This window comes from Mauremys reevesii, linkage group 6 (genome assembly GCF_016161935.1).
Source record: "Mauremys reevesii isolate NIE-2019 linkage group 6, ASM1616193v1, whole genome shotgun sequence".
Taxonomy (NCBI): domain Eukaryota; kingdom Metazoa; phylum Chordata; order Testudines; family Geoemydidae; genus Mauremys; species Mauremys reevesii.
In genome coordinates this window covers 43,542,884-43,555,395 of record NC_052628.1, presented here as the reverse complement: position 1 = coordinate 43,555,395, position 12,512 = coordinate 43,542,884, and the positions used below count along the sequence as shown (strand labels likewise).

Below are 12,512 nucleotides of genomic sequence, written 5' to 3'. Positions count from 1 at the left end.
AAAAACTCAGAAATACCCTATGAATGAATCTAACTAATCAAGAAACCCTGTAGGAAGTAGATGCCAGGATTAATGAGCCAGTGGTTTCACCGTGCCATGCTGTTATTTCTTCACATAAATGCCCTCAGATGAGATTACCTTTGTCATGAAAAGGAGAAGAGGAAGGTTACATACTTTCAGCTGACAGGTTAACTGCCATACCTCCATTACTGTAAGATACATTTTCATGTTCTGAGTTTTTTATTCTGAAAATGAAAATTTAAAGTCCACAACACAAATTAAAACACATTTTCTTTTCCAGGAGCAGGGACCATTGCTGCTAGTGCAATAATATAGTTTGTACTGCATGTTACCAGATACTGTAACTTGCCCAAACTTCCTCAACTGTTAATTATTGCTCAGTAGATACAATCTCCAGTAGAGCCAGTTCTGCCTTCCAGTTGGATTTGAGGGGTGGAAGACAGTGTCAAAGCATGTAATCAAAAAAGTAAATGAAAGATTCAGCTGCATTAACAGTATGTATATACGTACCTTAGACATTAGATGTGCTGTTATGTATAAAGGGAAGTAAACCTGCTTAGATGTACCCTAGTATGGAAATGAATCCATAGCTGAATATCTGAATCTGATAAGAGCCTCGGTGGATGACTAACTGATCAAAGCTAAATCACATTTAAGGTGGGCAAATAAGACTAGTTTGTACAATCCCCAATATGCTGTATTAGCTACTTAGTATATAATAGACTAATTATTATTCATCATAAATGTATAGAATTCAGTCACTTTTCTGATCATTTTATTCAGTGGTGCTAGAAGAATTTTTATAGTGGGGGTGCTGAAGGCAGAAACCATGTATTTGGGTTGTTATTGCTACTTCAAGCCAGGTGGTGCGGCAGCACCCCAAGCACCCATAGTTCCAGCACCTATGATTTAATTTGAATGAAGCAAGGTTGTTGCTGGTGGTATGTAAAAATGGTCAATGTTGTTTAGTTTTTATATTTCAATATCAAGTGTGAGAGATGTCTGGGAATAAAATCACTCACTTGCAGCCTGTAAACTGTATGACTGAAATTTGCACTTCCCTTCTTTTCATCCCTGTTAAATATGTAAGTACATCATCTTAAACATTTTATGTTGCAAAGCTTCAGCTAGTGCTATCTGTATGTATAACTTCAAAAATTTTCAGGACTCATAATATGAAGATCTATTGCCATGGAAACAAATATTATATCAAAATTGGATAAGGACAAAAAGCTTGGGTCATATCCAGAACAACGTTTTCATTAGAATATGAAGAAAACGATTTATATTTCAGAAAGATCATTAAATGGAAGGATCTTTGTAAGACATCTGCCACAGATTTGTAATTTTCCATTAGTGTCAAGAGCTGGACCTTTTGGATTGTGTCTTCTCACCCCCTCCCTCCAAGCTGGAGAACACATTTTCTCATACCATTAAAAAGCACATATTTTTGGAGATCTTGTATAGAACATTTTATTACATTCTTGATTCCTACATCATAAAGCTGTCTTGCTTACAGCCGTATAAAGAAGCTGTAAAATTAACATGCTTGTAGACAACCTTCCATGCACGTTGAAAGAAACGGCGTGAGGTTTACACTGATCTCCTACATGGACGTTGAGACATGCAGGTGAGAATAAAAGGCCAAAGACCGGTAAGTGCTGGGATGTGGATGAGATTTAAGCAACAACAAAAAGACCAAGTACTGTATTGTGTTGAGCATATAACCACCTGCTTTTAATCCAGAAAAGGGCGCGTATGGCGATACTGCCTGAGGCTACCGAGCTCTTATTAAAAAGCATTCTTCGATATCCCCTACGTCTGGATTTTCATGTTGATAACCCTAATTAATCAGAAATGCCAAGGGCCTGGCCACATCCTGCTCCTACTGCGAGTGGCAAAATTCCCATTGACTGCACTGGAGCAGGACTTCAGCGCAAGAGACTCTTTATAATTGAAAAAAGCCCATTTAAAAGGAGGAGAAATCTCCATCACACCTTGGCTGCCCGGGGGCAGTGGCGCTCTTAGGACACTATGATGTAGGGTGGCCAATGGAGGCCAAGTCTCTTGCGTAAGGCTGGGGGATGCTGTAGGACACCGATGGCGCAGCGTGTTCCGTTTGATCAGGTTTACCCCAGGCCCTAGTACCGTATGTGAACGTTGATCATGGCGAAACACGCGAGTAACATGTTGCGCATGTTGTGCCCAGGAAAGCCACCACTCAGATGTGATATCTTAACTGGCTTGACATCTAGGGTAGCAGGATTCTGCCAAGGGGCGCAGGTCCGTTGCCCTGTGTCACCCCAATAGACTTACTCCTGCTCTGGAGCGTCAGTAATTTATCCTCCTTTTATTTCTTTTTTAAATTAAATATATATGTGTAATATGCACTTTGGAGCAAGCAAGGACCCTTCTGCGGCTGACTATGCGTTGGGCACTCTCCGGTGTGTAATTAAGCGGTGTGTAATTGATGTACAGAAGGAAACGATCGTAGTGAATCACATTTAAAAAAATCGCTGTGAGATGCTTGACAACATCCTGTACTTTTCCTAAGTCAAAGTTTGCCCAGAAGTAAATGGCGCGGTTTCTCTTCCGTGCGATTAGCCAAGTGCCAGGAGTGCACTCATTTCACGTGTGGCAAGATCTCGCCTCCAATTTCATTTCTCCTCCTTTTCCGGCCGGGGGAGGTGAGACCAGCCCCCACCGTCCAGCCATCCCTTCACCCAACCCCAAGACCCCGTGCCCACGTTAGGTGTTTTATTTGGTTGTCGAAACGATTAATTCCTTTTTGTCTGAAAATCCAGAGCTGTGGCACGTTCTACCCACAGGCAAACCTCCTGTCTCCGCGAGGGCTGCAGGATTCGCTCCGTGCTTTAACTATTTATTCTACTTAACCCTATGTGGCCCCAACACACGTTATCTGAAACGGATCAGTAAGAAAGTGTCTTGCTGTCTGTGTCTGATACCTGTTAATGTCGTAATTTCGTGCCCTGTCCCATGCACATGGGCATTGTGTTTGTGTGTCCTTGGCTGGCTCACATCTTCCCATCATAGGCTCTAGAACAGACCAATAGGGCTTTAGCACACCTTGTCGCTTACTTCTCGTCTCCCCCGCGCCACCTCCGCTGTGTTATTTGTAACTTAACTTTCCGTTTCTTGGAGTTGAAATGTCAATTACGCACAAAGATCAACAAAAGTTTATTAATCGTGAAGTATTAAAATTGTAATAAATGAAATACTTCAATGCAAAGTTCAAGCAAGCAAATCATTCCTAAAATCATTGAATTTTAAATTAAGGGGGTGTCTTTTTTCCCCCTGTGGGTTAAGAGACCGTTTATATCTCACACGCCACACCAAAACCCATAATTCTTCATATCACATACTGAAAATGATTTTATTTATCCATTTACATTAACTTGTTATAAACGTGTCCGGAAAAGTCAAATAATATGTTTTATATTAGCTCAAACATTTATTAAGAAACCCAAAATTCAATAAATAAGCACAGACAATAAGTTAAAACAGATCACAAACCGACCAGTATGTAACAAGAATGCTTTATCTACACAAAACATCCTATTTCACATTGTTTGTTCATTCTTCCAAAGAGCATCTGTTCTCCGGGATTGGACTGGACCAGCACATGCAGAAAAGAGCTGATTGTGTTCTCTGTACAAAGTTTGGCAGGGTTGGCGAGAGAGACTGTCCATGTGCACCAGGCCCTTGCCACTGAGCTTGCAGGGCCAGTGGCAACAGCAGAAGATGCAATAGAGACAACAGCAACAAAATAAAAATAAAAAGGTGACAGGTTTGCAACTAAATCGATCAAGAAATCAAAGATCCAGAAATGGGAAGTGCTTCCCCCCCCTCACACTTTTTACAAAAGGAAACATGACTTTGATTTTTGCTCTCACTTATAAACGCTTTATCAAAATGGGTTCAATTTCCTCTTGATTGCTCTCATCACTTCATTAATCTGCCCAGCTCCCTCCCGCCCCCCAAAGCCAGTGCTGCCCGTTAGGAAACCTTCTGACCAAAAAGCCCTGCAATGTTTGTTGTTGGGGTTGATATTGTTGTGCTTTTAAAAAAAATGGATCTCTTGGCAAAGCCCAATAAATGGCTGGGTGGGTGGGGAAGGGAGACAAGGGACAAATTAAAACGAGATCCCAAATGCCCAATGAGTCCTTTCGTGTGGTGCTGTGCAGACCCAAGGCCCTGGTCGTTGGGTCTCCTCCCGGGAACACAGGCCTGGGGGCTGGGGGCGTGTGAGGGGTGGCGGGGGGTGTTTCTCTGCCCACAAACCAGTCCATTGGTGGCTGATTTCAGATCCTGAGTCGACTCCCTGGTAAGTAAGTCGGGGGGGCGCGGGGGGAGGACGCGATCCGCGGGGGGGGGGGGCGGCGGCCGGGCGCGGGGGGCAGGCGGCCCTGCCATTAGGTGAACCACATGGAGACTGTGTGCTCCAGCGCTTTGCGGCGGAGGGAGGCGATGCTGGTTCCCCGCCACACGTCGCTGCTGTCCGGGGAGCTGCAGAGCTGCGGCGAGCCCGTCACGTTGCTGGGGCCGGGCAGCGAGGCGGGCACCATGCCGGGGAAGGCGGGCTGGTAGAGGTGCGACTGCAGGCCGGCGCCGTTGGAGCCCGCCAGGCTGTTGGACAGGCCCATGGAGTTGGGCGGCGGCCCGGCCGCCAGGCTGCACTGGGACAGCGACTGCGCCATGGCCTGCTGGCGGCCCAGCGCCGGCGGCAGCGGCAGCTGCGACACGCCCGGCATGGCGGCCGCGGCCCAGCGCGTGTCGTTGGCGTGGAAGGAGCACAGGCTGTCGCCCATGGCGGCGGCGGCGGCGGCGGCGGCCGAGGGGAACTGCGGCAGGCCCGGCGTGGGCAGCAGCGTGCCCGGCGCCCGGAACACGTTCGTGGTCTTCTTGCGCTTCTTCCACTTGGCGCGTCGGTTCTGGAACCAGACCTGCCGGACACGGGGGGGAGGGGAGCGAGAGAGGCTGGTTAGGGACCGTGCGCCGCGGGGCAGGGCCGCGGCCCCGCACTGGGCTGCCCAGCCCCCCGCTGGGCCCGCCTTCCCCGGGACCCCGCCCCAGACACCCCGCCCGAGCCCGAGCCCACCTGAGCGGATGAGGCCAGGCGCGGGGCAAGCCCACAGGAAGGCGCTGGCTCATCTAAGAAGGGAAGTGGCAGGAAGGGTGGGGCAAGAGGGTGCAATCAAATCTAGAGGCTGTGTCTACACTTGTTCTGTGGCGATTATGTATCTAAGGTATCGCTCACATATCCATATGGCTGCATAGATGTGGGTAGAATCATAGAAGTGTAGGACGGGAAGGGACCTGAGTAGGTCATCTAGTCCAGACCCCTGCACTCAACTCAGGCCTAAGTGATAAGTATATATGCAGACATAAGAAATATATCCCAGATAGATACTTCCTTATATACGTAATTCCCACATCTCACCCAATATGTGTTAACCACAGGCCCATCTGTTGGGTGTATACACACATTTGTATGTGTAGACATACACTATGTGGTGTATTTGTATGTACAACCTATACCACATAGGCATAAATACTCCCTCTTTCTACTGAAAGTATAAACAGGGGATTTAAAACTTAAAAAAATACTTCCTTATTTTGACTCCTCAAAGACACAACACACAATTTGCACCAAGAAAAATGGTTTAGTTGTAAGCAAAATAGATCTGATAATAATATACTTGGGAATAGCGAAGTCTGTACCATTGAGTCGCATTCTGGTTTGTGTAGCCATGATAACCTGCATTTGCACCAATAATGGTTGGTGCTTACGCATTTAAATATAGAATTCCACATGCATATGCCGATTCAAATGGATCTTTGTTTAATGTTTCTTTGGTAGCGGGGGATCTATTTCCAATTGCCCTGAGCTGTAGTAGCCTTCAGATCTACTGTTTGCAGAGAATGACAAGAAGCTTGAGCCTGAGGGGCTTATTCCTTTCTCAACAGCCAGGTTCTGCTCATCTGTGGAGTGAAACTAAATGTATCTTTCCGACGTTGCAAATGAATGGAGGCTAAGTTCAAAGCTTTCTTATACTAGTTGTAAATAACATTTAATTTTGCTTTGACAAACCCAAGTCTCTTTTGCAATGAGCTATATTTGACTGATTAAATACACTTCAAACCTACTTAGGGGATTTACTTCTTAATAATGGCAAAGAGAATCTCTGATCTTTTGGGCTATTTGTCTACAAATGTCAAAATAAAGAAGACGCAATAGAAGTTTCCTATTAGATCATTGTCTAAACTGTGTTGCCATAGCAATAATCTCTTAACATTTTTAGATACTCGTTTTGATGTGCTAGTTAATCAACTGGGTTTTCATCTCCTTCAGCCCGCTGGTGAACTGATACCTGATAGTGACACCTGCGCTTTACATTTATTCATCTCCATTCAGCCATTTAATCCAGTGTTTTGTTTATTAATCAGGCCAAACCCGGCTGATTTTACTCACTGGGAGTCAATGGAACGTGATTTGGCCTGTTTCAAATGGCCTGGTCTATATTTTGGGGGATTTTACAAATGTTCTATAAAAATCAGAGCCCAGAATGTGACAACTGCTTACCTAGGATCAGCGTCTGTCTTAGATAATTCATTACTTATTGCACAGCCAAAAATCCCTCCCACATGCACTACAACTGAACTATTCGGAATGGTTTTGTAATATAGGTTTCTATTCCATTGAAATAGCACCGAGGCGATTCTTTTACAGGAAAGCTATTTAGAGCACTAGGTTTACTCCCTCGTCCCTCCCCAATTCTCGCTCCGCTCCCTTCCCTACCTGACATGGGGTTTTTATTGTCTCCCTCCCTGGCCTTTATTCCCTTGCATTGTCTCTCCTGGTGGTGTGCTCTGTAGTCACAGCTCCGCTGTAGCCCCACAATTTGCCGTGTGACTGATTAATAAAGCTGCAGGAATTTATATAATGAAAGGGATCAATGTCTCTGTCCAGGGATTCAGCTGTCTGCAGCCACCTTCACTCATAACGAGGCGAATTTGTGTAAAATATGCCGGGCTAAAAAATAAATAAATAAGGAAGCATCGGTCCTGTGTTCCTGACCCTGCTTGAGATAGCGTCTGAATTCGTATAAAAGCGTCTATATGGTTGGAACATCATTTTCTTACGTTAACTCCGAATTGTTTCACCACTGACGCTTGGTGGCTGCACCATTAGCAAGCAGCACTCAAACCCGACCTGCGTGCTGTTGTTTGTTGGATTTTTAAAGAGTCAGATGTTTTTAGTAACCAGATTCTTTGATTCAAAGTGATGATACTGGAGTGAATAGACTGACAGGTTTCATTGTATTGTCAAATGAAAATACTGGGATGTTATAAGAGGAGAAATCAGCGAATCCACTTGAATTCCCGAATATTACTATTCTGGACCCTAGAACCTAGTTTATCGTTTAATATTATATACTTAGACTGAGAAATACGGTCGGCCATTAACGGAAATGAACAGCTGTTAAGGAACTAAATGTTATATGAATAATCGAAAAATCGTGTTCAATTATGTTTTAGGGTTAATAGTTAAATTGCGGCTACAAAATCTTTTTATGTTTCATGGTTTACTGGTGTTGTAAAGAATCTCCATCAGGTCTGATCGCCTCAGTTCATAGCTATAGTGCATATGCTTTTAAAATGTGAATGTTTCCAGTTGAAAACTAGTGCATGACAGATTAAAACGTGGAGAAAACCTGAGGGAGATTTTGAAAATGCACACATGACAACTCTGGAAATATATTAACCACAGGCACTGGGCAACTCTGGAGTATGTTTAAAATGCAACTAGCCCCTGAAAATTATTAATACAACAGTGAGAATCTAATGGAGGTTGGAAGCTAAAAATCTACTTTGATATCTGCTGTTACAGTAATATAGACATACTGTAAATGTATTTTAAAATATATAGTCCGTTTAATTCCCCAGCAATAAATGTGTTAGAAATATAGAGAGAGGAGGAGAGAATATTACATTTTTGTCAAGAGCCAAACCTTTATGAAGATCTCATTGGAATCTAGCGGATGATTAATGTGAAGATTTGGTAGGAAATCTGGAGAGCTGTATTAAAGCTCAGATCTCAGGTTCATTTCGATCAGCCAGCCGTGAACTCTGGGCCGAATTCATTACACTTTAATAGTGCTGGGAGAGGAAGAAAATGCAATTTCTCATTCCATTAGAAAACTAGAAAATACTCTCAGCTTGTCCCCTATTAAGATGTGGCAGGTGACAGGACCATTGTGGGGGATACGGTCAATGGAATTACAGCACATTATTTTTGTTCGTATAAAATATTGAAAGGCAAGGCTGACTGTGCAGAAGTTATTTCACTGATTTGGTTTTTATGTAAATAAAATATTGAAAGTTAATTAATCCATGCTAGAGACTAATGATTATGCTTATTATATTGCATTTGATCGCGTAATTTGCATGATTCTCGCATTGCTGGTTAATAAGCCATTCCAGGTTATAAATAATTCTGAAATTGGTTTCTAATAATGGCATGCTATAAAAAAATGGTTTTATTACACAAGCCTGAAAAGCAGAGCGATATCAGACATGGAATTGGGTTCCCTTATAAGCACTAGTCCTTTAATAATTATTTAGATGTATAATATACATTAAATATAGCTCTAAAATGAGGAAAGAGGTAATTTATTCTTGCATTTAAAGCACATAAAACACATGCAGCCGCTATAAATTAACCGTTTAGATCATTTCTTAGTCAGTGTGGTGCCCCACATACTGCAAGGAATGTGTAGGCAATCTGTTAACTATAAAGAATACTATGAAGTACTCATATAAGAACATAAACCAATTACTATTTAATTTAAATTTGGTCAAGGAGCAATGATACAGTGAATTGTGAAGTAAATACATTTTACATAAATTATTTTTGCATTACATTACATGTTAATCATTTTGAAGTGTTAATTAAGAAGGTTATGTTGATCTGATTACTTTTTAAACTGCAGAACATTATTGCAAAAAATATTTAAATTGCCACTCTATTAAACTGTTTTTATCAGCAGTCTCGTGCTATTATCGTTGGTTCAGGATTATGCTGAGGCCATTAAAACACGTTATCTTTCTTCCGACGTATTTCTTTGATGTGCTTTTGGAAAATAACTATTTCCATTATATATTTTATATTTTACTTCATTTACCACACTCCTAATATTGAAATTGGTGTCATTAACCTTTGGGAAACCCAATAAAGTTTAATCGTCCACGTTTTCTTTTTTCATAAAGGCAGTTGTCCAGTTATATTTTATTTGTGAATCTAATTTCAATTTTAATTTAAACTAATTATTATCGTGTATCGTTGTATACAATTGTTTTACTTTTTAAAACAAATGTGTGTGCGCGTTCTGGTTATGAAACGTTTGTATAGATTTTTAAATATCTTTTGTCTTTTTTTTTTGGCATGAGGACTTGGCTTGCGTGAGAATTTTTGAGGAGGAACACTGTTAAAGTGAAAATGCGTTCATAATATCACCAGACCACATATAGTTAAAGTATTTTCAATGTTCATAATTCGTCTAAGAGGCTCACACAACATTTCCCAGAACAAAAGTTTAGGTTTAAAAGCGTTATTTGTAATAGTCTGTTGTTTTTATCCCGCTCGCCTACTTTTAATTTCTGCCTAAAATGATTTGAATAAACTGTTTGCTGTATGTCAAAATATATATAATAAAATAATGTGAAGACAATCTTCCTGATATACTTAGTTCTACTGCTGTCTTCAGTGATTACTCCGTATTTTAAAGCAAGTATTAAAGAAACTTAAAATGTTGTGCTCAGAGAAATCCCTTTTTAACCAACAATTACAAATGTAACATATTGCTAAAATTCGATTCATATGTCTAGAAGAGTTTTTGAGCTATGAAATATTTCAGGCACTCTGGCATAACATTCTAGGGAAAACATTGCCGCGGGTTCAATGGGAGATCTTCAGGACCTTGGACAGCGTACACGACTAAATTAGATTCAGAGTTCAACCAATTCAGTGCTAACAATGATAAAAGAAGCAGGAACATATTAGGAGCATACGCTTATTGTAAACATTTCATGAGACACAAACATGTGAGTAATTGAACAGTCTCTGAATTTGCAGTCGCTTGCCTAGTGTTCAATGCTGCTTTCCACTGGAATTCAACATTTCCCCCAAATCCAAGAAAACGCCACTTCAGATTTACATTACACTTTGAAATGATTTTAGCTCGCTGGTAATATTTCACATGCTCATTAGTAAACAGGAAGCTCAACTACAAGTATTACAAATTAAACCGAAAACTAGTTACAGCAAAGACTTGATCTGTCTTTGGTTTTGTTTGTTTTGGGGTCTTTTTCTGATCGATCGATCGATCGTTCGTTCAGAGATCGATTGTAAAGTGTGAGGGTGTTCACTGGAGGTAAATTCACAATCAGGTCAGAAAACATCCCATTTTACTACGCAGAACTATGCCACGCACTACACTGCTAATGATTTTTTTATCCCTAACGGGGATTGGCTCAATCATTTGTGCAGAAATATGTGGGCTGTTTGATATTCGACTGTTGCATTCACTTTGATGCCGATAATCCTTTTCTTACACCAGATGGGTGTTTAAAAATTTCCTGGCGGCTTCAAATGAAATTTTGTTAGGAATATTTTGTAAAAGGCCGGTCACCAAGCGCTGGCTCTGGGTGGGTTTATTATTATTTATGTTATGGATTAGGCGGTGATCATTTGAGCTGTCTCTCTAGACTGTATGATCAGGAAATTACAAACCAGCCTGTTCTCTGTTAAACCCACCAGGGAAAGCCTGAAGGAGGGATGTGTGAACACAAAAGAGAGCTGTGGAGCAGGAGCCCTGCGAGGTGTGGTGGCTACAGGTAGCGAGTGGAGGACGCTCGGGGGGTGGGTGACTGAGGGATCCGGGAGGTTTGGGTACCGAAGCAGCTGCTCATACCTGGACCCGGGACTCGGTGAGGCCGATCCTCAGGGCCAGCTCCTCCCTCATGAAGATGTCAGGGTAATGGGTCTTGGCGAAGCTCCTTTCCAGCTCGTTAAGCTGCGCCGGGGTGAAGCGGGTCCGGTGCCGTTTCTGTTTCTGCTGCCCCTGCTGCTGTCCCGTTTGATTGGGGTTCTGCCCGCCCGGCTGCCCCTGCTGCTTGTCGGGGTCTTTGGCGCTGACTGCCAAGGAGGCCGGGTTGGAGCCCACCGTGGTGATGTCCTCCCCGGGCAGGAGCGTGGCCCCTTCCACCGTGTCCGAGTTGGGGGCCATGTCTCCCGGGTGCCCTCCCGGGTCAGAGCCCCCTACGCCCAGCCGGCACTTCACCGCCTCCCGGTGTCCCAGCAGCTCGGCTGCATCTTTCATTCCTGCGGAGGCAAAGCAGCTGCGGTCACTCCCCTGCGGCCAGGTGGGCGGCCCCCGCTTGTAGCCAGCAGCGCCAGCGGCCGGCGCACCAAGTTTGCTATGGGGCGAGCCCCTGCCATGGAGCCCCCGCAGCCCCCTTCGCCCACCCCCCACAGCCCTGGGCCGGCTGCCCCGGCCCTCGCGCGCCGCCTCACAGATCCAACTTCAGCAGCCAGGAAACTTTCCAGCGCTTCCTCCTGCGCCAATCGCCGGCTCGGGCCGGTCTGTGGGGCCTGACCCGGCGGGGCCTCCCCAGGAACTGGGGTGGTGGGGGGAGTTTAGTGGGTTTATTTTGTTTGCCGGCGCGGCTGACAAGCCCAACCCGCCTCCTCGCAGGTGGCTTCGCCTCCCTGTCAGATCTGGAGCAACTCAATCCGATTTTGTCCCGTTGTAAAGAAAAAATGATAAAAACATCAAAATCACAAAGATTGGGATAATCTGCCCTAAAAGGGGGAGACCTGGGGCGGGAAAGAGACACGAAATGCCCACAATTGGGACTGGATCTACATATCCCAGAGACTTTTTTTTTTCTAAAAGACGCTGTTAAATCAAATTAAACTTTAATACAGCACAATTACTTTTAAAGAAATTAGCCCATTTAGAGCGCATTAAGGTAAAACAAGGAACAAATTGTCAATTTCCTGCTCTGGCTTCTTCCTTCGCCGCTGCCGGGGGGCGAGAAAGATGCTGGGGGGGGGCGAACTCACCGAGTCGGGCGTCCAGGAGGTCGGCGTGAGACAGCATCGCGCACCGCTCCAGGGCGAAGGCTGTTCCCCCCCAAATTTTAGCGGTTTGAAGTTATTTAAAATAGATATAAGATATAGATATATATAGATCGCCTAAATGAAAGAAAATTCGGTGTGTGGTTAAAAAGGGGGTCTCTTGCATTATAATGTCCTTTAGAGAGACGGGGAGGTGCTTAACACTTCAATGAACCCGTGAGCAGCTCGGCGAAGGGACCAATCAGGAGGGCAGGCTGCAAATGTCAGCGAGCCCGACAAGTCCCCACTCCGCCCGCCCGCCCGCCCGCAGCCTCAGCACCAGCAGCCC

At 44.0% G+C, this 12,512-nt stretch overlaps 1 protein-coding gene across 1 annotated transcript; it reads right to left on the bottom strand.

The window, feature by feature from the left end:
• Positions 1-3,456: 3,456 nt before the first annotated feature.
• On the bottom strand, positions 3,457-12,206 carry LOC120407322 (orthopedia homeobox). Its single transcript, XM_039542837.1, has 3 exons — positions 12,170-12,206; positions 11,016-11,425; positions 3,457-4,985 (listed from the first exon to the last, which is right to left on the bottom strand). Exons 1-3 carry the CDS (start codon positions 12,204-12,206, stop codon positions 4,455-4,457), a joined length of 978 nt encoding a protein of 325 aa, XP_039398771.1. The 3' UTR covers positions 3,457-4,454.
• Positions 12,207-12,512: the final 306 nt, after the last annotated feature.

What these genes read in the sequence shown, in the direction of transcription:
- LOC120407322 (XM_039542837.1), bottom strand. Translation starts at nt 12,206, where the DNA reads ATGCTGTCTCACGCCGACCTCCTGGACGCCCGACTCG. An exon ending in CCTCCTGGACGCCCGACTCG is followed by an intron (nt 11,426 to 12,169) that starts GTGAGTTCGCCC and finishes TTGCCTCCGCAG; the next exon opens with GAATGAAAGATGCAGCCGAG. An exon ending in TCACCGAGTCCCGGGTCCAG is followed by an intron (nt 4,986 to 11,015) that starts GTATGAGCAGCT and finishes CGTGTCCGGCAG; the next exon opens with GTCTGGTTCCAGAACCGACG.